At 38.2% G+C, this 27,507-nt stretch overlaps 1 protein-coding gene across 1 annotated transcript in view; it reads right to left on the bottom strand.

Annotated features, from left to right (window-relative positions):
- The window catches only part of m1ap (meiosis 1 associated protein), a 55,299-nt gene that overhangs the window by 25,313 nt on the left and 2,479 nt on the right, over nt 1–27,507 (bottom strand). The window contains exon 4 of the mRNA XM_016269449.1: nt 20,621–20,804. Within this exon, the coding sequence (XP_016124935.1) occupies nt 20,621–20,804 (184 nt within the window). The remainder of the gene's footprint in view (nt 1–20,620; nt 20,805–27,507) is intronic.

The raw sequence follows: 27,507 nt of genomic DNA, 5'->3' as shown, positions 1-27,507 counted from the left end.
AGACAGGCTGAGGGTGCGTTCCTGGCCGCCACCACCATGCAAGAAGCTGAGGCAAGCACCGCCACCTTAGGAGGTTCTGCAGCATCAGCCGCCACCTCGGGAGACATTGCAGTGGCCGCCGCCGTCTCTAAAGCTTCAGTGGTGGTGTACACAGCCCAAATACACCATAAAGCGATCCCCATTGTGGGAAGCGCTACAGACAGGGGAAACAGTTCAGGAACTGGAGGGCTTAAGAGCGCTGGTTTAGGGATACCAGCTGCACTTGCCGACACCAGCGGTGGGTCCTCCACGCTGGATGCCAGTCTGGGATACTGAAGTACAGTCCTTGAGGATCTGGGTGCAACAGGCAGGACGTGACAGGACTCTGGATGACCAGCTGTGATGTGACGGGACTCTCGATGCTCAGCTGTGATGTGACGTGACTCTGGATGCTCAGCTGTGATGTGACGTGACTCTGGATGATCAGCTGTGATGTGACTCTGGATGAACAGCTGAGACGTGTCAAGGCTCTGGCAGATCAGCTGAGACTTGACTTGACTCAGGACGATCAACTGTGACTTGACTTGACTCATGACGATCAGTTGTGACTTGACTCGACTCATGAAGATCAGCTGTGACTAGACTTCACTCATGAAGATCAGCCGTGACTTGACTCATGACAATAAACTTTGACTTGACTTGCCTCATGAAGATCAGCTGTGACTTGACTTGACTCATGAAGATCAGTTGTGACTCGACTTGACTCATGACAATCAACTGTAACTTGACTTGATTCATGAAGATCAGCTGTGACATAACGGGGCGCTGTTGTGTCCGCTATTTTACGATCAGGCTCCGCTGTCGCAAACATTTTGTGAGTGTGCTCTAGCGCGGCCGCCATTACACAAGCGGACTTGGTGTCATGTTTCTCCGCAACACCCACCGTGAACACGGAGTCGACAAGCAGCAGAGCAAAATCCAAAAAATAGCTTAGAGAAGAACAGGGACCCTCACGGGTTAATCGTGACTTTAAAGGTTAATTTACTCCATCACAAAAAAAGGCTATCAGTACACAATCTGGCAGATCAGAATAACACGCAATATCCAGATACTCTTGAATATAGCCTTCAAGCGGGCGTGTGCCCTGCTTTAAGGCTAATAAAAGTTTTGCAGTGTCCATACCTGGGCAATGTCCACATGAAAAGCTGCTGGATCCTCATGTGGCCGAGTATTTTGTTACGAGGCAAACAAAACGGGAGACGTACGGATCCATTTGCAAGCTTTATTAAGGGCATGGTCAAAACAGGCGAGGGTCAGGCAATGACAAACAGTTATATAGAAGACAAAACAAAAGCAGTCCAGTAAACAAGCGAGGGTCAGTCGACGGTGAACGTAATCCAACAGGGGCAAGACTAGATGGATAATCCAGGAACAAAGCAAAGGTCCAGGCAGGGGCAAACAGTATCCGAACAGGGCAAGACGAGAGAGGTAATCCAAAGTACGCAGGCAATGATCAGAAGACGAGGAAACAGAGAAGGCAAGACTAAGCTAGACTAGACTAAGAAACTTAAAGTAGGCTCCGTAACGTAGCTATCACAACCAACGATATGCGCATACAATACTCGGCAGCCTGAAAGGGATCTGAGTGAGTGTTATATAGTGAATGTGTGATTGGTTACAGCTGTGTGCAATCAGTGCAATGGACGATGGGATATGTAGTCCAGGATGACATGAAACAGTTTGTGTAGTGCGAGAGTCAATGTAATGGAAGGGTGACCTCTGGTGGTGATTGAACGGAAGTCCCTGGACAGAATTCGTGACAATCATCACTTTTGGTCAATTTAAAGCATCCTTGCTAAATAAAAGTATTAATTTCTATCATTTCCCCCCAAAAAAAAATTAACTCCAAGCTTTTGAATGGTTTATGTATAATGTTACAAAAGCTTTTTATTTCAGATTAATGCTGATCTTTGGATCTTTCTATTGGATCTTTCTTACGGTTCAAAAAATTTTGACTGGTAGTGTATGTATGTAGCCTATGTATCACACTCATGTCACATCTTGTTTTGGATAAGAATAATACGTCAGGTGTGACAATACTGTGTTTTTTTTTATTTAAATCTAGCTTTATTCGCATTGGCCCATGGAAATCTCTATGAACACACTTGACTTGACTTGGCCAAAAAATCACGGGGGAAGAATTTACGTTTTATTAAAAAATGTTTAGTTTACGTATTCTACACTCATGGCGCGCACACACATTAGGGTTATATGCCTGGCTGCCTCCGATGCAAGTCCCTATCAAGCACTTTACCGATTCAACTACTCTCTTCTTCTCCTCCTGCCTGGCTCTTTGGCCCGCATCACTCACCGGAGAGCAAGCCTGTTCTTGATAAAGCTGCTGTGAAAACGTGGCAAAAGCCAACGAGGAAGAAGTTGGGGTGAAGCGATCTTTATATCTTTAAATACTAAATCGTAGAGACCTTCAATCCCGCAGGACCCAACGCAACAGGGTGCGGCGCGGGACAACTCTTGACGGGCGAGTGCGGGCGTGGGCGGGAAGAGACTCGTGTGTGTGTGGGATGCGGGAGAATAAAATGATTCACGGGACTCCCGCAAAATAGAAATGATCTAAACATAAAATGTCTAAAGCATATAAATTGTTATTTATGTGTTGCACAAAAGCAAAAAGAACAACTTTTCGCGGAAGGGAGCGGGCCCAGATAAGGTATTTTTCTGCGGGAGCGGGACAGGTCTCTACTTCATCGCTCCATTTATAGCGCATTGTGATTGGATGTTTACACTGTCAAAACAGGAGACAAACCAATGGGCCACTGGCTGCTCGCTGTCCCTGCGTGATAGTACTCGGTATAGTAGTTAAAAAAAAAAAAACATTCTGTCGGCCCCTTAAGTGCGTCTGCCCACCGGGAAAATGCCCGATTACCAATCCAGCCCTGACTGGATTGGGAGAAAAAATTGTGCATGTGTACCTGTCTGTCAATGAAAGGAACTCACGCCCTATTTTGGAGCTCCCGCCCCGTTTTGGAGTTCCCTCTCCCATTTGGAGATCTCCAGGCTGCAGTTATACCCTACTCTGTTTTCTGGGAACAGTCCCGGTTTTTGGTTTCCTGTCCCCAACTGGAGCTGTCCCCGTTTTACAGCACGTTCAAAACAACCTGCAAATACACTGTAAAAGCCCAACCAATAGCCAGCTGGCAATCGTACGATTGTGATTATTTTCACCAGCAGAGGGTGCTGAGAGTTATACTGATTACTGCCATTATCATCAAAAGAGACGCCGTTATTGGTTTCAAGGTAGTCACATAATTAGGGCTGCAACAACTAATCGATAAAATCGATTATCGATTATGAAAATCATCGACAACGATTCTCATTATCGCCCACAGTGCACGTCCAACGGAGTTTACATACTTGTCCAACATCAGCCGGTCGCGTCAAATTAAAGCACTGAATTACTTATTTCTATGGACAAAATGCATCTAAAATAGTGGAGAAAATAGAATGAGATGCTGCAGGAGAGTTACGTGATCCAAGCTGCCCAAAACATGATAATTCTTTATTTTAAGCTTTAAGCTAATGCATTAGCGTAATGGCTTGCCCTGTCAGGCACTTTAACAGATGCGTGTGTGTCCTCAGTGCTAAAACACTTTCAGTTAACGGTCATATCCTTATGTATAAATGTCACAAATTCACGCGAACATTTCCATTTTTGCATAAAGGTCCGTCCTGACAGTCTGTGTTAAATTTTACTCTTTACTGAATGAGCGCCAGCGTGGCGGGCACGTGCACACGCGTCAGACAGACGGAAAACAGAGACAATTAATAATCAGCGCAAAAACATTAATTGTGCTGAAATATCTGTTGTTGAAAGTTAAATAAAGGTTTAAAGGTCAACATGCATTGCGCATATTTTATGAGAGTAGGAACTGTAAGGGGATAACAGGATAAAGAAATGACACTAAGCCCTATTCGGAATCCATGAGTAAATTTATTTTTACAGATATGTCCATATGAGAAACAATTACCGTCCGAATCGGGCTATGACGTGACTGTGGTCAAAGTGAATGTGTTCCTGCAGAAAATTACTCTTACCTATTGGTTACCACTGAATTTGTGATTTTATTTGTCTTTATCATCTTTATTATTATTAAAATTTTTAATGCAGAGATTTAAACTATATTCACTATATACAATGCTTAACAAATGTATTAAAACAAATTTATGTAAGGTTTTTAACAAATTATGGTTTGTGCCACTGCTGCCCTAAACTAACAGTTTTGGTGATTACCAAAATCATTTTTTAGCTTTATGTATGGGTTAGTCCTCCAATATGTGTAAGCTCTTTAGTAACAGTAGTAGGCTGTTTCTAATGCTATAATATAATTATTGCTGTTATCTATGAAAGAAAGGCAGAGAGCTTTATAGTGTTTTTTTTTTCAGATACCCAATTACAGTCAAAAAGTACTTAAACAATGCCAGCAAGAATGCAAGCTATGAAGGGCATAGGAGGCCATTTTTGTTATGTGAATAAATAAAAGTATTTAGTTATAAATAAATGACAATAAAAAAAATTTTAAACAATTTTTTGACAGATTCCTAAAATGTGTTTTCTCTTTATTATGGCAGGTGGTCTAATAAATTGTTAAGCACTGTATGTTTTCATAGCATTCAGTTGGAATGTTTGTTTTAAGGACATTGGGCAGAATGTGGAATAGTGTGTTTTTGTCAATAAAATAAAAAAAGAAAATTATTTGTTTTTAATCTGATTAATCGATTTAAAATGCAAAATAATAAGACAGATTAGGGATAAAAGATCAATTTCCAAAAGCATAAACAACATTTGAAAAGTTGTACTTACTCTACTCAGTTTGTAAAAATAAACCTTTGTAAATACAGTTAGAAAATATTAAACATTTGTTGAATACAATTTTATTTATCATATGTTCTCACATTTATTGTTTTATTTTTCATGTGTTTTTGTAAAGCCATAATTTTGTAATAATACTGTTTTGATATATTTGGTATTTGCAATAGTTACTATTTACTATTTTTCATAGCGTGATTTTTGGTGAATTGTATTTAAAAACTAGGGTAATTCAGATGCTTAAACATCGCTATAATTATTCATTATGATATTGGAACCCACAACAATTAAAAATCAAAAACATACAACAATTTGCTGTCCCCCTTTTTAATTTGTAGATTATCACAAACAAGACTTCAGTGATATTTTGACCACTGAACTAGGAAATGTCGATTTTCATTTCAGAAATTTGGTCACCTTAAACCATACTCAAGATATTGAGATGTTAAATGTATGTAAGCTATAATTCAGGAGTCTCTGTTTAAGAACCCAGGAGAACGGGTTCTCACAGAGCACAAAATCAGTTTAGTGAAAATTCACTTTCACTGCTCATTGCTGGTGGAATGATCTTGCGTCACTTGCAATTTCAAGAAACATCTACAAACTCATCTTTTCCAAGAGCAACTTATTGAATTCTCTCAATGCACTAAAGTACTAACTCTCTTTCTTTCTTTCATCTCTATTCTCGTCTGTATTCCAACAAACAATCATGGAACGTTATATATATCACATGTATGTGTGTGTGTGTGTATGTTTATGTTAGACCGGCTTAATGTGTTTGTGTAGTATGTTAGACTAGTTTAAGTTTTTATGTAGTTAATAAAACCTTACTTGTATCACACTTGGCGTGTTCATTGTTTACTCATAACCGGAGTCAATAATCATGCAGATTTACGTTACAAACTTATAGAGTTGTACAGTAAGAAAGTTATTTCCTTTAACCAGGAAATTAACGTTCTTAGAATTGACAAGACGGTTGACCCTGAGTGGTCAGCTAAATATCTACAGTGGATCTAAAATATTAATAATTAATCATAATTAGTTATGGTTAATTATTCATATTTCCCCATGAGCTGATTCGCTACATTGTATTGCTCATTTGAAGTCACTTTGGATAAAAGCATCTGCTAAATGAATAAATGTAAATGTAAGAAAAGAGATTATGAATTGCAAAGCTATGAATTTTTGGCAGCAGTGTGGTGAATGAGTTAGCATAATTGAAAACGTACAAGATGAAACTGAAAATGAGAAAACTTGCAATGGCAACAGATGGTTTGTGCACACAGAGCGAATCCTTTCACGATTAACAAATTGAAAAAATAGTTCATTCTGTCTGTTGTCGAGGCCAGTCCAGCCACATGGGGCTAATCTACAGACCTATTTTGCTGTAAGCTTCCTAACAACTGGCAATATATCCCAAATAATTCCACACACTCACTCCCACTCACACTTTATCTTACAAAACAACAGGCTTAGTGACATTAACATAGGTCCCGCTTTTCACATCAGCATGTTATCCTAATCACGCCATGAAATTACCATGGCAACACTACAGACCCAGAGGAGGAGTGAGTTGGAGAGAGAGAGATGGGCATCGGTGGTACGATAGGACACATTTGCTCCCATGACTCTCCCAAACCACATCTCTAAATCTGTCACTTCTGAAATGGATAAAAACAGGCTTGCAGACAGGGAGGGGGAGAAAAAGAGGCATGGAATATATGAGAAAAAGAGTAACTGAGATTTAGGGGGAGATGGACAGATGAAGTTTAGGAGGAGATGGAGAGACAGACAGAGAGACTGTCTAGACATGCTGGTGTCTTCTAGTTGTGAAACCATGACTTCAACCAAGTGAAAGATGTCATCTTTTTTATATGTGAAAAGAGATGTACAATGGTCAATGTTTTATGATACACCTGGTATTTTGGGCTAGGGTTATGTAGTAAACAATACTGAAAAATACTGCAATATCAAAAATTTCAATGTAAATACCAGAACTGCACAAATTCTGGTTACTAAAGACAGTTCAATGGTTTAGGCAGTATGACATGCAGTAAGTGACAGAAATGGCAGAAAACACAAAAAATATCTTTTACCTTTAACTCACTGACAATATGGCATTACATGGTGTACAGAAAAAAAATACAACTGCACATGCTTTTTTAATGAACAAATGAAACTTCATAAATTATTCATGCTTATGTCATTTATATTGTTTCGTTAGTGAAGAAAGAAAAAGAAAAACCGCTCAGAAGAGACAGGGGTTGCATTAACCCTCATGTTGTGTTCCGGTTATTTTGACCAGGACAGTATTTTTCGTTATACTGAAAATACTAGTAAATGTTATTGGGTTGGACTTAGAGATGCACCGAAATGAAAATGATTGGCCGAAGACGAAACCGAACAAAATGAAACACTGGGCCGAAGGCCGGAGGCCGAATACCGAACACAGTTTTTCAAGTTTTTCCCCCCCATGTATTTTGCCATGTAATTTTTTTCCACCATTGCACAAATTAAATAGCCAAAATGTGCTTTTTACTGTTTTGTCTTGCTTTTCAAAGAAAAAGTCAATTACAAAACAACAATTTAAAAATATTTAACACAACATTTGTTTAACATTCTAGCAGACATTATACCAACAAAGCACAAATTAACTTAAAATTAATAAGTTAGTAATTTTATTTTTTTTGGCAATCAGATCCCCTTCTTGAATCAGGCATGTATTTTTTACTATACAAATAAAAGCAGCCTTGCTGAGCAGAAGAGCCTTCTTTTAAAACATTAGAAAACATTACAGATCCCAATTTGAACGCTATGTGTGAATGTTATAATAAATGTATTAACAGAGCTGTTGAAATTATTATCATCATTATTATTCTTACTTTTTATTTTATTTTACAGAACAACAGTAACATTACAGTACTAACATTTATGAATGTTGATGGAGTTCTTGCTTTTTCTCAACTTTTATTTTGGCGGAAACGTGCAGGAAGACCTCAGCGCTTCTTTTTGTTGACAACAGCAAATTTATAAACGAGTCTCATTACGAATACTTTGCACGTATCGCATTGTCACGTGCCTTGTAAAAATGTTTTAAAAATATGACTGAGCAACTGACGAGTAACACTGTTTTAGCGCAGGTTTTCCTCACGCTTTGGACTTTGAACCCTGGTTAACAAGCAGATCCGCCTCGAGTTCGTGCAGTGCTGTCAGTATACATGCAATGTGTGCGTGTATTAGAAAACATAATGTTCTGTAATTTATTTACTAATTGTTTAAGGGCATTTCGCGATTTCAGTCATCATACAGTATCAGATCAATGATGCCAACAACCAATCAGTTCCAAAAAGAAACAGAAAACCTGTGCACATAAAAATAAAATAATAATAATAATAAGATTAAAAGAATAAAATAAAATCAGATTTGGATAGAATATAGCAAAATTTTATTTTTTTAGAAGGCTGGTCGTTTTTGTCCAGGAGCAGTATATAAAAGGATTTCAGCATAGAATGAGGGTTAAGCTGAATTGCCTGAGGTAAAACTTATTCAGTTAAATTTTACAAGTCATTTAGGGTGGTTTATTTGTTTCCTACAAATAAGGGTACAGCACTAGAACTTACTTTGGACGAATCATAAATCCTGCACTGTACCCGTTTTAACAGTGTGAAGAAGTAATTGCATATAGATCCTCTAAGTTGAAGTGAGGTTGGTAACAGTGTCAGGTCCCCGGGATAACAGAGGACTCAAATGCAGAGAAGTATGTGAAAAACTGAGATTTATTTCTCACAAGGCAAAGCCAAAACAATAGAACAATCACAAAAACAGCAAACTAGTCCTTGGGGACTCCAGAGCCAGCTGGCAGAGTAATGCGGACCTCATGGGCTGTGGAAGCTGTCCCAGACCCAGCATTCGCACAGGACAGGCGACAAGAGAGATAGCGAGGCAACGAGCGGCTGTCTCTTCTCACTAGGTGTCCTGGGGTACAGTAAAACAAGGGAAGTGCTTAAATAAACGCACTGATTACACCGTGAAGACAGCACACACCAAACAATCTACTCACAAGGAAGGACAAGAAGGAAGAGGCTATAAAGGAAGAGGGGAACAAGCGACAGGTGAGGGAGAAACCGCAAGATCAGCGCTGACTGCTCAGGTCACAAACTGCCGAAAGTGACGGGACAACACAGCCAACAGGGGGAGCCAATGAGGCACCCTGAACCGTGACACATATACTTGGCAATGATATATACTGTGATCCAGGATTCTCTGTTTATATCTGGACAATATACCACAAAAATGATACACAGTATCTGCTGAAGATAAATATGGCAGCTGTCCCATTACAAAATATTTGCACAAGAACCATCCTAATGTTCCCATTTCAGAGAAATTGTAAAAGCCATTCGAGTGAAAGGCACTGGGGATGCCGGACATTAAGACTTGAACCCGGAAAAGTTCATACACATCCTAAGCATGCACACAGTCCACTACACCACAGCTTTGAGAGAAATACTTAATGGTGATTTAATTTTTTTTTACGTTTCTAAGATTTCCTGATCTATTTTGTTTCTTTGTATAACTGGAAAACGATAGCAATGCACAAGCCACACTGCGAGAAGCATATTTATTATGCATTAAATGTCAATTCCTCTTTTTGCACATTATTCACAATCTGCTGTACCAGCAATCAGCGGTCAAGTATCCACTGGCTCCAACAGTCTCAGAGTGTGTTCATTGAATATACATAAACTTTAATGTTATGGTAATGTAGTCACTTGAGTGAGCAATTGAAATATCTTCAGCTCAACAGTTTAACCACATACTGCTAAAATACTCCAGAGCCTGGTTATCAGAGGATTCATCATAACAGCAACAATAGGTAGAGTTATCCAGTAAATTTGTCATGAGAAAAAATATTGTATTGTCATCCAAACTTCCAGAGTACTCTTCTTTTCTGAGCCTTTTTAGTAAATATACACAATTAAAATTAACAAGACTTTCTCTTGTGAATGGAGATGAGTACTTTGGCATGCCCAACTTCTAGGTAATGTTATCACTGAAAACTATGCTCATCAGGATATTTCATGGGACCTAAAGGAGTATGTTCAGTCTACAGTACATATACATAAATTAATAATGAAAGTATTTAATGGTGCTTTTGTAACATTTTCACACTGTTGCAAATATGTGATATTGTCGCCATAACTATGCTTTACTGTAGCTGTTATTATGATGTTCTACACGTTAGCCTGATGGTAGCTGGTTTTGCCAAGCAAAGGAAAGGGCTACAGTAAATCTCTTGCTGTAAGATCCCTGTTGCATGCTGACTGGCAAACTAAGGCAGGGTTGTCATATGAATTTTACACAGGAGCGGCCTTCATTTAGCCACTCTACCACTGAGATTTAGTTGATGGAGTGCTGCACAGATGGTTTTTCATCCCACAAATGTTCCCATCTACATATTGGAACTCATTTAAAGTCACTGTTCACCGCAAAATGAAAAATTCTGTCATCATTTATTCAGCCTCATGTTGTTCCAAACCCGTAAAGACATGCTGGGCAGAATGTTCATGATAATCTCACCAATGCAATGAAAGTGAATCGTTAAAGGAGCTGCTCTTATTTTGATCAAGAGTTAACAACTTATAGTTGTGCAGCAAAATTCACTTTAAAGATTCACATTTCATTCATTCATTCATCCAGCTCCTGGTGAAAAACAAAGACTGATTAAAATGACATAAAATGTAAAATATTTAATAATAAAGCCGATAACCTCCCCGTGCTGAGTTGCGGTGTATCATGTTGGTTTTCACGAGACTCACCGGCGCATGTGCAACGCCGGCGTCCTACGTCATCCGCCTTACGTGTACAACAGTGAGCGCAAGCTAGATTAAATTGATTATTACATTTTAAATATGGTTATTTTTCTTACAAAATGCATCGATTCGCTACAGGAGGCCTTTGTTCACCCCCCGGAGCTGTGTGAGGCACTTTCTATTATGGATGGATGCGCTTTATTTCACTTCTTTTGGACTGATGAACTGCAACAACGGCTGACTGCCATTAAACAGCTTGGAAGATCAAAGACAATTTTTAATATAACTCCGACTGGATTCGTATGAAAGAAGAAAGTCATATATACCTAGGATGCCTTGAGGGTGAGTAAATTAATAATGAAAGTATTTAATGGTGCTTTTGTAACATTTTCACACTGTTGCAAATATGTGATATTGTCGCCATAACTATGCTTTACTGTAGCTGTTATTATGATGTTCTACACGTTAGCCTGATGGTAGCTGGTTTTGCCAAGCAAAGGAAAGGGCTACAGTAAATCTCTTGCTGTAAGATCCCTGTTGCATGCTGACTGGCAAACTAAGGCAGGGTTGTCATATGAATTTTACACAGGAGCGGCCTTCATTTAGCCACTCTACCACTGAGATTTAGTTGATGGAGTGCTGCACAGATGGTTTTTCATCCCACAAATGTTCCCATCTACATATTGGAACTCATTTAAAGTCACTGTTCACCGCAAAATGAAAAATTCTGTCATCATTTATTCAGCCTCATGTTGTTCCAAACCCGTAAAGACATGCTGGGCAGAATGTTCATGATAATCTCACCAATGCAATGAAAGTGAATCGTTAAAGGAGCTGCTCTTATTTTGATCAAGAGTTAACAACTTATAGTTGTGCAGCAAAATTCACTTTAAAGATTCACATTTCATTCATTCATTCATCCAGCTCCTGGTGAAAAACAAAGACTGATTAAAATGACATAAAATGTAAAATATTTAATAATAAAGCCGATAACCTCCCCGTGCTGAGTTGCGGTGTATCATGTTGGTTTTCACGAGACTCACCGGCGCATGTGCAACGCCGGCGTCCTACGTCATCCGCCTTACGTGTACAACAGTGAGCGCAAGCTAGATTAAATTGATTATTACATTTTAAATATGGTTATTTTTCTTACAAAATGCATCGATTCGCTACAGGAGGCCTTTGTTCACCCCCCGGAGCTGTGTGAGGCACTTTCTATTATGGATGGATGCGCTTTATTTCACTTCTTTTGGACTGATGAACTGCAACAACGGCTGACTGCCATTAAACAGCTTGGAAGATCAAAGACAATTTTTAATATAACTCCGACTGGATTCGTATGAAAGAAGAAAGTCATATATACCTAGGATGCCTTGAGGGTGAGTAATTCATGGGCTAATTAAAATTTTTGGGTGAACTAACCCTTTAACACAGTCTGCAGCTGCATCAAGAAATGCATCTTCAATCTCTGTTACACAAGGAGAAATCTATACATCAATTCTAGGCAGAGACGCCAGTGAGTTCTCTGGGCCTTAGCTCATGTTAAATTGTCCAAAAGACAATGAAAATGTGTGCTGTGGTCATATGAGTCCACATTTCAGCTTGTTTTGGGAAAAACAGACATCAAATTGTCAGCCCCAAAGACAAAAGGGACCAACCAGACTTCAGTCTGTGACAGGTGCAAAAGCAAACGTTTGTCATGGTATGGGGGTGCAGCAGTGCAAACGGCATGGATGACTTGCATATGTGTGTGAAGGTACCATTGACATGGAGGCATATATTGGGATTGTACAGAGAGATACTGCCATCAAGATGATGTCTTTCATAGGAAGTCCATGGCTATTATATCAAGACCAGGTCTCATTCTGTATGTGATACAACAGCGTTCCGTAGACACATGTGAATGTGACTGATTGGCCAGCAGATCTGCCTCCAATAGAAAATGTATGGCCTATCATGAAAAGGTGAATCATACAACAACTATGGACTGTTGAGCAGCTGAAGTCTTGTATCATGTAGACTGGGCAAAAATTTTGCTTGCAAATTTAGCAAAATTAGCATCCTTAATTCCCAGATAAAAGGAAAGGTGATATACCGACCGCTACCGCGTTTTATTCAGGAATTTAATCCCACGGCGCAAAAAATTCGGTCGGGTCTGCATGCAGACCTCTAGTCTCAACTTTTTCAGAGTGTGTTGAAGCCATCAAAATCAAAATTTGTTAATATTTACAAATTAAAATTAAATTGGCCAGTAAAAACATTGGAAATAATTTCTTTGTACTTTAGTCAGGTTACAGAGAATGAACAAATAGCATATTCTTGATTTTATGGCATTTTACAAAATGTCCCAAATTTTCAGGAATTGGGGTTATATTAGCAGATTTTTTCTACCTACTCCAATTTGTTATATATATATATATACATATAAACATTTAAACAGTAGCTGTAATAAAAACTTTTAATACTAATGTATTTAAAAAGACATTAAATACTGACGACAACAGGTTAAGTAAAATATAATGAATATGTAATATATAGGAGCAACATGCTCCTCTCTAGATTTATTTTTCTAGCAGAATACCAAGTTTATAAGCATTGAATAGCTTTCCTGAGGTAAATGTAACATAATGTGACATTGTTTACAAGCTGAATAATTGGCGTCATTCTGCATTTGAAACACTGATAGAGTGTTTACATGAGACATGATACATTTCAGTATGTTGTACTGTTTCTTTCAACATTCCTTCTGATGTTCATTAACTTTTATTTTTATGCTATAACTAATGGTAAATAGGAAGAGATGACAGTTCACATGCCACTTGGACTGATGCAAATATACAGAGTTCTGTCATGCCACGTTATGTTTGTGTTTCATGATAAAACGGACAATTTGAAAGTTGAAAGCATCTGACAAACTCCATTGCTGTGACTTTTTTTTGTTAACAAGGCACAGCAATGGAGTTGTTCGCAAAAAAAAATAGATTGAGGTTAAGCAGCAGCTTCATCTCAAACTGTACATAAACAAGTTCATACTGCTTTATTTGTAAATTATGTTTTTTTTTATATTTAACTCTTTTTGTGCAAGAAAAAATATACTATTAACAGTATAAGTGAACCTCAAGGAACATATGAAAAAAATCCATGTCATGCCCCTTTATGGTATGTTCACACTTCACTCAGAGTCAGAGTGAATCAGAGTTCAAATGCCCTATACTGTCAATATTGAGAAAAGTAGCAAATAAATTTAATGTCAAACAATCAAATCAATATTTTTTTTTATAAAGTATTAAAGTAATGAAGTAGCCTAAATTGAATTTACTGTATACAAAACATGACCCAGATACAAACAGAAACAAGTAATCTCAGCCAACTGTATCTCTCTCTCACACACACAAGAGCTCTCATGTTGAGCTCTCTCACACATACACACATGGTCTTATTTCCTTCCACAGGCACACAGTGTCAAATGTTGATTGTGAGCTCCTTCTCACACTTGAGTTTGTCTGTTGAAAGTTAAAAACAGGATGTCAGACAGAGAGGGATGCTAGACCTCAATGTTGTTCTAGCTGCTCACACCTGAATTTGTGGGGCAGCTATATGTCAAAATAGAGCCAGTATGTTTTCAGAATGCGTTTGTATGTGGGTGGGTGAACTGACATGAGGTTTTTATCCCATTAGCTGCTTTCATGAGAGGAATCAAAAATAAAGCTGGTATGGATTTGATCCAGCGAAACACAATGGACTACATGACCTCAAACTTCCCTTTATTAGACATGTCTGTCAGACTACAACAGCCCAGTCAGATTAGTGAACCGTCTGTGACTATAGAGTAGTCAGGACAGAGCCCCTCCCTTCAGGGGAAGCCTTGAAGACTAGCCTAAAAATAAAAAAATTCCAACTGGGAGATGGTAATATGTGGGTTGCGGGGGGTTGATTTTGTGTGAAAATATAAATTTTGGAGAAAGCTATATTTGAATTATGCTATGAAAAATCACTGGAAGTTTAGCAATAGGTGACATTCCTTTACAGTCCACTGATTTTTATTATCGCTGTTAATGATGACTGACAGTCATAAAACTCACTTGCAATGGTGTGAGGATTATTACATAATGTGAACAATGTGATTAAAGCTAAAATGCTCTGTATGTTTTGAAAGAAATAGTTAGGAACCATTGTGATTTTAATTATTTATCCCAATGCACTTTGAATATTTTATTTTCCTCACCCTTGTGAAAAAGAAGTACACCTTAGAAGTAGCTACACTTTTAAAATGAGTCCTTTCAATGTTTTCAGGGACTTAAATGAATGTTAATTTCAATTAAATAAAAATGCATTGTAGTCTAAAGTAATATTACATGCAATTAGCTGAACTTTAGAGTTATTTTGTAATTACACAATTGTAATGATAAAGTTCCAATTTAGTACAATATACATTTAAATAGTACAATTTAAAATGAATTGACTTAAATCTAATTTGTGTTTTAGTATGTTACACAACCCATCAAAAAAGTACTTCTTTAAAGCATAAAAAAAGATTATTAAAACATCATTTAAAATTTACTTTAAAGTACATTTACCTGTTGTGACAAGGTGATCTGTCCCTGTCGGTTAGCGCAGCACATACACACCGCATCTTACCTCACTCCTCTGTAATTCCCTGCTGAGGCGATGTGGGTGCACACGCACGCCATTAGCATACTGATTTCACATACACGCAAACATATCTACTCCATCTCCATCCCTGACAGTAATCCACGCTGCGCATAACCACACACACACATATATATTTTGAAGTTGTCCTTGGTTTTCTTTTGGTTTTTGTTTCGTGCTGTAAATACTTACCTGTGTTCAGTGTTTGTTTGCGTCTGTGTAGTCGGTCTTTCGCGTTGCTCTCCTTTCATCGGCCGGCCTACCCGAGAGCCACCCAGCGGCCTGGCTATATAGTGCCAGAGTTACGTTGCGCTGGTGCAAAGCAACCGGAAGCCAACTCCGCATTTGGCCAAGCCTCAGAGACTGTGAAGACTGGTCAGCCACTTATCTGGATGATGTCGTAATCTACAGTACGACTTGGGAAGACCATCTTCTGCACCTTGAAAAGACCCTGAGCAAGATCCAAGAGGCTGGCCTGACCTTAAAGGTGGGGTAAGCGATTTCTGGTAGCCAATGTTCACATTTGAAATCACCAAAACAAACACGCCCCTACCCCAAAAGGGTCTTGCCCCTATTTTGATAGCTCCGCCCCGCACATACGTACGCAACCCAGGCAACGATTAGTTCTGTGAAACAAAGCTCATTCTGCGACATTCTGCTCATTCAAAGACAAAGCTCTCTCCTACACATCATGAGTAGACACGCCCCTTACTGCTGATTGGCTACAAGTTTGTTTTGCTAGTCGGCCAGTATCAGTTTTCTAAAGCGTTTTTGGAAAATCGCTTACCCCACCTTTAAACGTGGCTAAATGTGAGTGGGCTAAATCTGAGACCAATTACCTTGGCTACCACCTTGGAAATGGGGAGCTGAGACCTCAAGTGGACAAGATGGAAGCAGTTCAACACAGTCCAAGACAGAGAACTAAGAAACAGGTCCGGTCTTTCTTGGGGCTGGTGGGATGGTATCGACACTTCATTCCCAACTTCTTCACCACTGCTGTCCCACTAACCAACCTGCTCTACAAAAGTGTGAAGAACCCTATTACCTGGACTAAGGAGTGTGAAGCAGCCTTTAACATCTTAAAGAAACAGATGTGTTCAGGCCCAGTCCTCAAGAGTCCAGACTTCACTAAGGAGTTTTTTGTGCAGGTGGATGCTTCTGCTGTGGGGATTGGAGCAGTCCTGGCCCAGGGAGATGCGGGTGAAGAAAGGCCTATTGCTTACCTGAGCAGGAAGTTGCTGCCAAGAGAGACTCGATACTCCACAGTGGAAAAGGAAGGCCTGGCAATCAAGTGGGCATTGGAGAGCCTCAGGTACTACCTGCTGGGAAGGGAGTTTATCCTTGAAACAGATCACAGAGCCCTGACATGGATCCACACAATGAAGGATCACAACTCTCGTGTGACCAGATGGTATCTTTCCCTGCAACCATACCAATTCAAAGTTCAACATCGACCTGGCCCCCAGAATAAGACAGCTGACTACATGTCTCGGTACCCGGTCAGTTCGCGGCCTGGAGAGGGGGGAGGTGATGTGACAAAGTTACCGGTCCTTGTCGGTTAGCACAGCACATTTACACCGCATCTTACTTCACTCCTCCTCTGTAATTCCCTGCTGAGGCGATGTGGGTGCACACGCACGCCATTAGCATGCTGTTTTCACATACACGCAAATATATCCACTCCATCCCTGACAGTGATCCAAGCTGCGCATAACCACACACACACACACATATATATTTTGAAGTTGTCCTTTGTTTTTTTTGGTTTTGTTTTGTGTTGTAAATACTTACCTGTGTTCAGTGTTTGTTTGTGTCTGTGTAGTCGGTCTTTCACGTTGCTCTCCTTCCATCGGTCGGCCAACCCGAGCGCCACCCAGCGGCCTGGCTATAAAGTGGCGACTCGTCCATTGTTTGTCTTAAAGGGGAAATAGGAAATGTTGCGTTGTTGTTGTAATCTGTTTATTTCTGTTATTTTTGTATATATTCATTTATTTTCAAGTGTGAAAACATGTAAACATGGAGTGGATGTTATATTTATATGTATATTCATGAGTTGTTGTAAATATGTACATACTTACCCTTTTATACTTACCTCTTTATTTGGTCAACCTGGTTTAATCCGAGGGGGCGGGGCTTGGGCTATAAAAGAAAGCCCCAAACCAGCATGCAATGGTCAGTTTACCTAGCGAGCAAGCATGCAACTCTGGTGCCGTGAGCAATTCCCTACAACAAAGTTTGCATGTATATATTTATCTGTTTGTTTTGGTCTTTTTGTAGTGTTTTCTTTGGTACTTTGTATATAGCTTTGGTTGTTATGGCTGTCAAAATGGCTGAAAAACTAAATTCCAATTTTGTACTTAAATATTATCAAAATTCGAATTATATTCAAATTTAAAATGCATAATTTCAGTTAGGGTGAAGAAAAGCTTTTGGATTCTCTCCTGAGGCCACAAGAGGGCGCATTGTGCAAAATATTACTAATGCACGTTTATTCAAAGCATAATATAACATGACTATCTGTGAAAATAAGTGCATAATGTTTAAAATAATGTTTATAAACCAATTATACTTAAGTTGCTTAAACCAGAGGTCCCCAACCACCGGGTCGCCACCCACTACCGGGCCGTGGAAGAATTGCTACTGGGTCGTAAGAACGTTCTGGGAAAAAAGTGTATAGATATGACACTCTGTTATTTATTTATGTTAATGATTGTTCTAATTATTCTGTATTTCCTTTGTATGCGATTGATATGGAGTAGCAATCTGACAATTTCATGTTAAATAATAAATGAAAGATTGCTCTGATCGGTCACACACATATTAGGAGTTAAACGGATTTAATTGGTTTAATGGTTGACTCCTTAATACGTATGGATGAGACCGTTCGGCACCCACGTGATTCACAGATTAATTTGCCAATTAACACGTACAAGCAATTTTAAACCACAAGAAGAAGAAACGAAAGAGAGCTCAATTCGTTACTCACGCGCTGTTCTCGCACACAATCATAGCGCACATAAAAGACGTGTTTCAGACAGCGTATACATACACAAAAAAATTTGCCTATGTCAAAAACCCTTCACGGCATTGTCATTCTCTGTGCTTTAAATATTTTTTTTCTTGATTATCCGAAAAAATAGTCCAATCTGTGACTCAAACCCCCCCCCACAATATAATGCGTTGAACCACTATATAATGCTATTATAATACTATATAATAGCCTAATAGCTATATGCCCCCCCGTCCAGAATAGTTTCCAAACGTAACAGGTCCGTGGTGTAAAAAAGGCTGGAGACCCCTGGCTTAAACAATAAACAAAACAGCATCATGTATGTATGCATAGTTTAATACAAAGGGTCGAAAGCCAATCACACAGAGTAAATTTTTCATTTAAAAACACGAGTTGCAGTGGGATGGGGAAAAAACCCCACCATAAAATCTCGAGATATGTTTTTTCAAAATTGAACTTGCATTCATTTTACATGGCTTTCTAAACATGCGGCTCTTTTGTGCGAGACGCGAGTGAAACGGTGATAGATGTCCCTCTAGAAAATGCGTGAAATATGCTTTCTGTGTGAACGGCTTTGTTTCAGTTTTGACGTAAACAAGATCTTCTCCGCATTGATGTTCTCTTTTCCCGCAATATTTGTAAATTAACAACAAATAACTAACAATATTAGTAATTGATTAGCTTGTTCAGGTGTGTTTGATTAGGGTTGGAGCTGAACTCTGCAGGACTGCGGCTCTCTAGGACCGAACTTGCCTACCCCTGGGATAGGCTAACAAAAACGTTATAATGCAACGACACATATCGTCATTGCATCTCGTGCGCCACTGATAAGGCTGCCTCCTTAACGCACACCTAAAATTCGAATGCAACGTTTTTGCATTCAAATGTGGATTTTTATTTTAAATTCGACGAATATTCGAAATTTGAAAAAAAAATTGACAGCCCTATTGGTTGTTTTTTCTACTGGGACTGTTTCACCTGGCGAGCACTGTAAATAAATCATCATTTTTCACTAAACATCTCTGTGAGTACTGCCATCATTTTGGGGGGATTTTTTGATTTTTTTTGTCAACTTTTTGGTGTGGGTGAACCCTTTCGCCTGACAACGGGCCTGCGAAGACCTGTTGTCTCACACCTGTAAAGTGCATAAACCTTTAATTTGACATTTTTAATTTGACATTGTTATTACAAAGTGTACATTTTAGAAGTTTACTTAAGTGTTTTTTCTTTCAAATAGAGAGCATACTTTAAGTGCACTTAAAATATAAGTGGCCTTTTATTTACTTAATATAAAAAATTTTTAACAATGCAGTTTCAAGAATATAATTAAGCAGACTTCTTTTTCACAAGGATAGGCATTCCCATCCACTTTCCAGAGTTGTAACCTCTTTGAGTTTGAGACAGTGGGACAGCCAGATGATTTGCTCTAGATTTAATCTTTAAAGGAAATAAAAAGTGCACTCCATCCATTCAACACCCTCAAGGCACTTTGGTAAATATTCAGCTTGAAAAAAAAGACATTTAGGCCGAACAGGCCTTCCAAAGCTGCCTCACACCAACTAGAATTTACATTTTTTCAATCCTCACTGCTGACAGTCTATGAATTGTTAAGTATATGCCACCCAGATTTTAGAAGTCATTAAATGAAACCAATAGTTTATAAAGTACTATTTAAAAAAACACAGAGTGATTTGATAGCCACTGAAAACTATAAGCTATAAACATTGCAACTATAAGCACTGTAACTATGTAAATTATTGTGTAGACATGGTCACAATGCAAACAGAGATTCCTTAAATTTATGCAAAATTGAATTTCATGTTGCTTATAAATGTGCTGACATAAACTTGCCATCTACCACATCCCTTGATTTCTAAATCAATACCTATCAGATCACACAGAGATTTCAATGTTTGGCTCTGTTTTTTGAATTGCTGCCTGGTTTGCTCTTTCACCCTGGGAATCTAATTTCACTCAGTCTGTGGTATGAAATCCTGAGACCGTCAACCACAAAACCTTAATTAAAGCAATTATGCAGAAAACAAGCGAGGGTTCAGAGTTTTGGCAGAATCGTACACACAGTACAAAGCATCATGCAAAACCCCCTTTGAATTGAGATTTGTTGTGGTATGTAGCTGACTCCTTTTTATTTATTAAAAACATATTAAAAATGTATTTTTGTCAGATGTAGCAGAACATAATGACTATATGAGATGATATGCTCAACTACCTTCTCAGTGACTAAGAATATCTTTCAGGTTATGACTAAATATGTTATCCTACCTTCTTGGTCATCTTCTGAAGATGGTGTCTCAAGGCTACAGGCTGGAGATCTGTCTGAGAGACTCTGCTGTAATGTGATGTGAACCACCAGAAGCCTGCGCAGACTAATCAGATCAGAGTTTATCAGGCCCTGCTCCAGCTGTCGGAGGACTGTCTGTCCTGGCTGACAGGTTAATACCGTCACCTTTAAAAAAATGTAAATTCATCAGCATTAGTATGCAAGTCAAAATTAGCTCAGCAGGCATTCCTGTTTGTAATAATTCACTTTATAGTTTATCAACCCTGTTTTTGGTAAATGAATTCAAGATTTCAACAGCCAACAGAAAGCGATTTTTAGAAGATACGCTACATTTGTTTCTCTGTAAATCACAAGTCATGTCATAATTCTGCTGACATTTTCAAACAATACTGACACAGAGTACCCATAAGGCCTCAAAGCCAATGCACTGTAATGTCCCAGCTTTTATGACTGCACGGATGAAAACTGATTATGGTAATTAGCTGTCTCTCTTGTTGATATTCCAACTCAGAAAGTGAGGGAGAGATTTCTCACAAACTACAGTACAAAAACATCTTTCTCTGTGGCTTAATTGTGTGAAGAATGAGACTGTAGAACATATTTAAGGATACAAATATATCAGTCATCAAAGCTGTGCCCTGTACCACAGAAATAACTTGTACAAATCAGTGCTACATGATCTGTCTCATATTTGAACAGAGAGTCACAAAGAGAGTGCTACAATCACATACATCAAAGCTTCTGTGTTCCTCTCATCTTACGATAGACATCTGTGGCATAATTACAATAGCACTGTTGTATCTACAGTCGTGGTCAGAATTATTGGCACCCTTGGTAAATATGATCAAAGAAGGCTGTGAAAATAAATCTGCATTGTTAATCATTTTGATCTTTTATTTAAAAAATTCACATAAATCTAACCTTTCATTGGAGAATAAGAATTTCAAATGGGGGGAAATATCATAATGACATAAATGTTTTTCTCTAATACACATTGAAGTCACTTTCTAATTTGTGAAGCTCAATTATCTTTTTCTGCACATCAGAAATATATTCTTTGGTTTTTCTCATTGTGATGGATGATTAAAGGAATTTGGCCTTTGTTTTCCCTCCTATTTATATTCCTGTGAAACAGGAAGCCATGGCTGGATAATTTCATGTTCATAATCACACTGGTATGCTCAAATTTGTAAATATGAATGGGAATATACTTCCCAGATATTTTACTCATAAGAATTTCTAGGGGTGCCAATAATTGTGTCCAATGTGTATTTAAGAAAAACGTTTATTTCATAATGAGATTTTCCCCCATTTTCAATTGTTTCAGTTCAATGAAACGTTAGATATTTGTGAATTTTTTTTAAATAAAAGATCAAAATGATTAACAACGCAAATTTATTTTCACAGTCTTCTTTGATCATATTTTCCAAGGGTGCCAATAATTCTGACCACGACTGTATGTCACTGCAAAGTGAGACCAAACCCATATAACACCATATAATCCCATTTAGGACACAAAAAATATTCTGTATAATCTGATTAAATGCACTTGTCCTCTGCTGTGCTTCCTGTGGGGGGACATTAGTGCTGGGTTTTAATGGAGCCTGCTGAGAGGAGAGTGGCTGCTGAGGGCCATGTGGTCTGTGATAGTGCGCCAACATCTTCATTCAAGGCTGATAGTAGAGGGTAAATGAGCTTTGGATTCACTGGTCGGAAATCTGAATGTGAATGCCTGCACTTTGAAAAAACTCAATACAGATGAGACAATTTCTTTACTTGTGATGTGAGGTTTAAACATAGCAGTGGGCTGAATCATTCTAAAATTAAGACAGGGGGCAGATGCATAGATTGAAAGGCAGTGAATGCTGATCTAAAGGATGAATTACCAGGGCAGGTCTTCATTAAGACAGATTACTGGGTACAAAAATTAAGACATTTATGAGTAAATATCAAAAGACCCAAACATCGGGACATTACTTTCAGGACAGATGACCACATTTTACTCCCCAATTCTCATTAGTATAATGCAATTGGTAATGTTTTTTAATGATTCTCATTACTGTAATACATAGGGCCCTATGAAATCAGTTTTGTTTTATTTCCCCATATTCCATATTATTATTATTTTTCCCAAATGTGATGTTTTCATTTTTCTGGATTCCATTTTTAATGGTTTAAATTCATTTTAATGAACAAAAATGATGTCTAATCAAATTCATAACATTTTAACAATAATAGGGTTCTATGACATTTTTATTTTATTTTGTTTTGCATTTTATTTTGTCAGAAATTCTGTGTTGTCTGTTTTATTTATTCTGTATTCTGTGTTTTATGATTTTATTCAAATCTATTATTAAAAATGGTGGCATCCAGTTACTCTTTTAAAATGTATTTCATGTAATTAAATTAAATGAACTATTCCTTTTATTTTTTTGTCAAACACCAACATAACAGCCTAGTGGGTAGTGCGCAGACATATAATGCTGTAGCGTTATGGGTGTCCCAAGTTCGAATCCTGGCTAAAGGACCTTTCTTGATCCCACCCACCTCTCTCTCCCACTTTGCTTTGCTTACTACTCTACACTGTCCCATTGTAATAAAGGCAAAACAACATAAAACAGGTTTACAGTTTAAATTAAATTTAGAAGGCACAAGACTCGTGTAACAGTGTGTGATGATCCTTAAAAAACTGTATTATTATTATTATTATTATTATTTTAAAAGGTACATTCTACTGTACAATAGTACTATATTTCTGTCATAATTTCTTCAAGTTAAAACTTTTATTTTGGACAGCCTGAGGTTTCTTTTTTAAATGTTAAAGCGGTATGATGGTTTGTGGACAATATAATAATGAAATAACCACATTTAGCCACTTGTTAAGCCCAAAGTTCACTGTTTTTTTTATGCATATATGTCAGTGTTTCCAACCATGTTTCTGAAGCCCCCTCAACACTGCACGTTTTGCATGTCTCCTTATGCCATGATTTTAGCCCTGATTTCACTCAGAGAGTTTTGTTTTCTTTGGTGGACCTGTCTGTGAGTCGGTCTCAGAGTCCTGTGGATATTTATATTTTGTGGATATTTTGACCTATTGAAAATATCAACTGACTTCAGGATGATGTAACCGGAAGAGCTAAAATGCTAACTTCCTACAGTACTCTACTGAGAAATTATGTTTACATGACATTTAGCATTAACAGAAAGTTGTTTAAGCTGACATCAGTATATAGCCTACTGTGTGAAACCACAGCCACCACCGTTTGGCTGTGTAGGTATTTGACTACAAGGTGGAGACAGAAAACAGTCATTGTGTACATTTGTGCACATGTTTGTTACTGTATGTGGCATGCTTAGTGTGTGGGCGAGCAGCCTAGAATTAATTTAAAACACATTTGAGCTCACATCAGTGAATCAGGCAGGTCCCTCCTACCCTCAAGATGGATCCATGCCCACTGAACTGTCAGCACGGGAAGCGCTACGCTGGCAGATGGCTGGCGAGAATGAACAAGCACAATGGCCAAGCAGTTGGGTGAGCGGTGCATGACAAAACCACAGTAAAGTCTTACCGATCAGCCCTTAAACAGCGGAAAACACAGTGTGAAAAACAGCTAGAATACAGTGAAAATGTTTTTTTTTATAAAAACCAGAAATAGAGACATTTCAGAAATTACAGGATGGAGGTTTTCTGCCTGCATTATATATATTCAAAAATGTATCAAAAACTGATATGTTATTGAGGTAATAATTTATCAAAAAATTACATTTTCATTATTTACTATGACACTGTAAGCTATTGTCATTTTCTATGACTCATTATTGTTCAGCATAAATCTTGTGAAATCTAACAATTTATCCACACTGTATGGGTCAATGATATTTAAGAGTGTCCATGATAATGAATTGCACCCCTTTTATTCATGGTATTTTTTTTTACATTTTTAAGAAAGTTTTTTTTCTATAAATAGTATTAAATCATAAATATAATTTTATATAGGAAATAATATTTACATTTATATAAAGTATTTATATACATTTTTGGGGAATGGAGGGTCACACCTCACAACATTTTACAACCTAAATAAGTGTCAACATGAATTTTAAATCATCCCAAACCTGTGTGAAAAAAATCTTTTTAAGTAGGCCTATTTTACAGTGAAATCACATGTACATTATATGTATTGTGAAACTTTTTTTAATTTAGTTTTTCTTTTACCGTATATTGTAGGGTAACGGGCCAACGGAGGTGGAAAGTAACGAATTACATTTACTCGCGTTACTGTAATTGAGTAGCTTTTTTGTGTACTTCTACTTTTTTAAAGGGGTCATATGATGCTTTTTTTTAAAGATCATTATTTTGTGTATTTGGTGTAACAGAATATTTTGACATGCTTTAATGTTCAAAAAACACTTTATTTTTCAATTACTGTACATTATTGTAGGTCCTCTATGCCCCGCCTCTCTCAAACGCTTCGTTTTCTACAAAGTCCCTCCTTCCGACAAGCGGCAGTCTGCTCTGATTGGCCAGCTGACCCAGTGTATTGTGATTGGCCGAACACCGCAAGCACTCGTGGGCAATGTAACGTCCCTTACCATAATCGCGAGCTTCAGCTTTCAAAGTAAATGTAAAGACAGAACCAGAAAGGAGAACAGAGTCTCGTGACAGACACAGTGATGAAGCTAGTATGTGTTTGCAGTACACAAGCCACGGTTATGACAGCTGACTTCACTGTGATGTGACCCTGTCTCTCTCTCTCTCTCTCTCTCTCTCGCTCTCTCTCTCTCTCTCTCTCTCGCGTGCGCGCGCACACACACACGATGCGCAAAACTCCACATTTGAACAGTCAATAGCAAATACTTAAACTAATAACAAAACAGTAGCTGATTCAGAAGCGCAAGATTACCATAGCAAAGTCAAAATTACCTCCTCTCCTAGGTTCACGAAACAGTCGTCCATAAAACGCATTGCTGTTCTGTTGTAAGTGATCTTAAAGATTCCTAAATGCATCTACTTTCGGAAGGCCAAATAAAGTGCTTTTGCTTTCGCCTAGAAACACACAGCGTCTCCCTGACATGGCTGCTTCAACACTAACTGCGGTTACTGAAACCACGCCTTCTTTCTTTGCGTGAACATTTGGGCGGCATTATGCAAATATTTCCACATAGTGAGGTAGATATGTGGGGGCGTGTTAGAACGAGCCGTTTTAGGGGGGCGTGGCAGAGTCTTAACTTTGACAAAGAATATCTCTTTGGTTTTGAGACTTTAGTCTTTGCAACTTCAGGGATCTTATCTATGCACAATCAGCTTGTAACACTCCAAAGAGAAAGGAAAACTTGAAATCGCATCATATGACCCCTTTAATATGAAATTCAAAGAGTGTGACAATTAGATTAGACTGTGCAAAAATCGAAATCTACACGCTAATACACACTATACTTATAGTCACTAATGCTGATGTTGTTAACATGAATCATTTGAGAATAATGTATAACAATAATAATAATTTGAATGGTTTGATGTGATATGAGCTAACCGATCTTTAGATTTAATCACCATTGGTAGCCAGATTTACGGTAATGCTTTTTTCCTCAGTTGGTCATAATAAACGTGGCAGACTTGTTACTTACTTGTTCAGATGGCAATATACGGTGAAAATTCTTATTTGGGTCATATTCCAAGACGTAGGCTATAATCTGTGATTGTGAAGAACACTAAATATCCATTCCACACCGGTGCGGTGACTGACTGCCACACATACTCTTCAGAACATTAGATTCATCCGTGCTGGGGCCATGCCTACTCACAACCCACGCAAGCTAGATAATTCCGCACCCAACTTCCAAGTTTTCAAACAGAGATGGCGACAAAGAGGCCAAACTTACGGACTGCAGCTTTAACTATACAGAAAATATAAATTTCACTCTCGCAATTCCAAAAAATAAAAGGGTCCTACTAGTAGATTTCTTTTTACAAAATGCAAATGTTTTTTTTTTTTTATGTTTGGCGTAAAATGTGCCCAAATATGACTTTTTCATGAGATTCATCTATATTTAATTAAAAAATAAATGTCTTTGGTGAACATGCCAAAATAATTTTCTTTACAGATAAAGAATTGAAAGTAGTGTTGCTTTTGTCAACGAAAATTATGACTAAATATCGTCATCAACGAACCTTTATCATGTGACGAAAACGAGACGAGACGAAAATGCTGGTCATGTGACGATGACTATAATTAAATGTATAATGCAATATCGTTGACGAATAAAAACGAGACTAAATGTGGTTTACAAAATAAAAACTATGCTAAAATGACTCTTCATTTTCGTTGACCAAAACGAGACGAAACAAAATGTTATAACGTTATTTCGTCTCGTTTAGTTACGTTATTATTATTATTTTGCAGTATTTCTGCTTCCTGTGTCTCGGCTTCAGGGGCTGCATCAGGTCGCACTGCACAGACGCAGGCGACGTCACTTCCTAAAGCCCCACTCGCGGCATAATTTAGAACAGTGTTTCTCAACCGAGGTGCCGCGTCTGTCGAGAGCAGCTATTATATAATATCCATTTGTAATGTCGCCAATAATTAGAGATGCACTGAAATTCCGGATGCCGAAAATTAGTTCACCGCTCAGGATTCACTTTCACGTGGTGTGACGCTCTGCATGTTATCCCGCTCTATGCGTGTGTGTATTATCCCGCTCTATGTGTGCGCTCCGCTCAGTCGCTCATGGCCCATGTGAGTGCTCCACTCATATACCGTTCATGCTCATCGGAACAGCAAAGTCCACTCAGAAATTAAGCTGACAGGAAACATCGATGTAGTACAGTATTGTTTCTGTTTGCAATAGCCCTACTGTGCTGTAACAA

This window comes from Sinocyclocheilus grahami, unplaced genomic scaffold (genome assembly GCF_001515645.1).
Source record: "Sinocyclocheilus grahami isolate Dianchi unplaced genomic scaffold, SAMN03320097.WGS_v1.1 scaffold52.1, whole genome shotgun sequence".
Classification (NCBI taxonomy): Eukaryota; Metazoa; Chordata; class Actinopteri; order Cypriniformes; family Cyprinidae; genus Sinocyclocheilus; species Sinocyclocheilus grahami.
The sequence above is the reverse complement of the archived record's forward strand: the minus strand, read 5'-3'. Positions and strand labels throughout refer to the sequence as shown.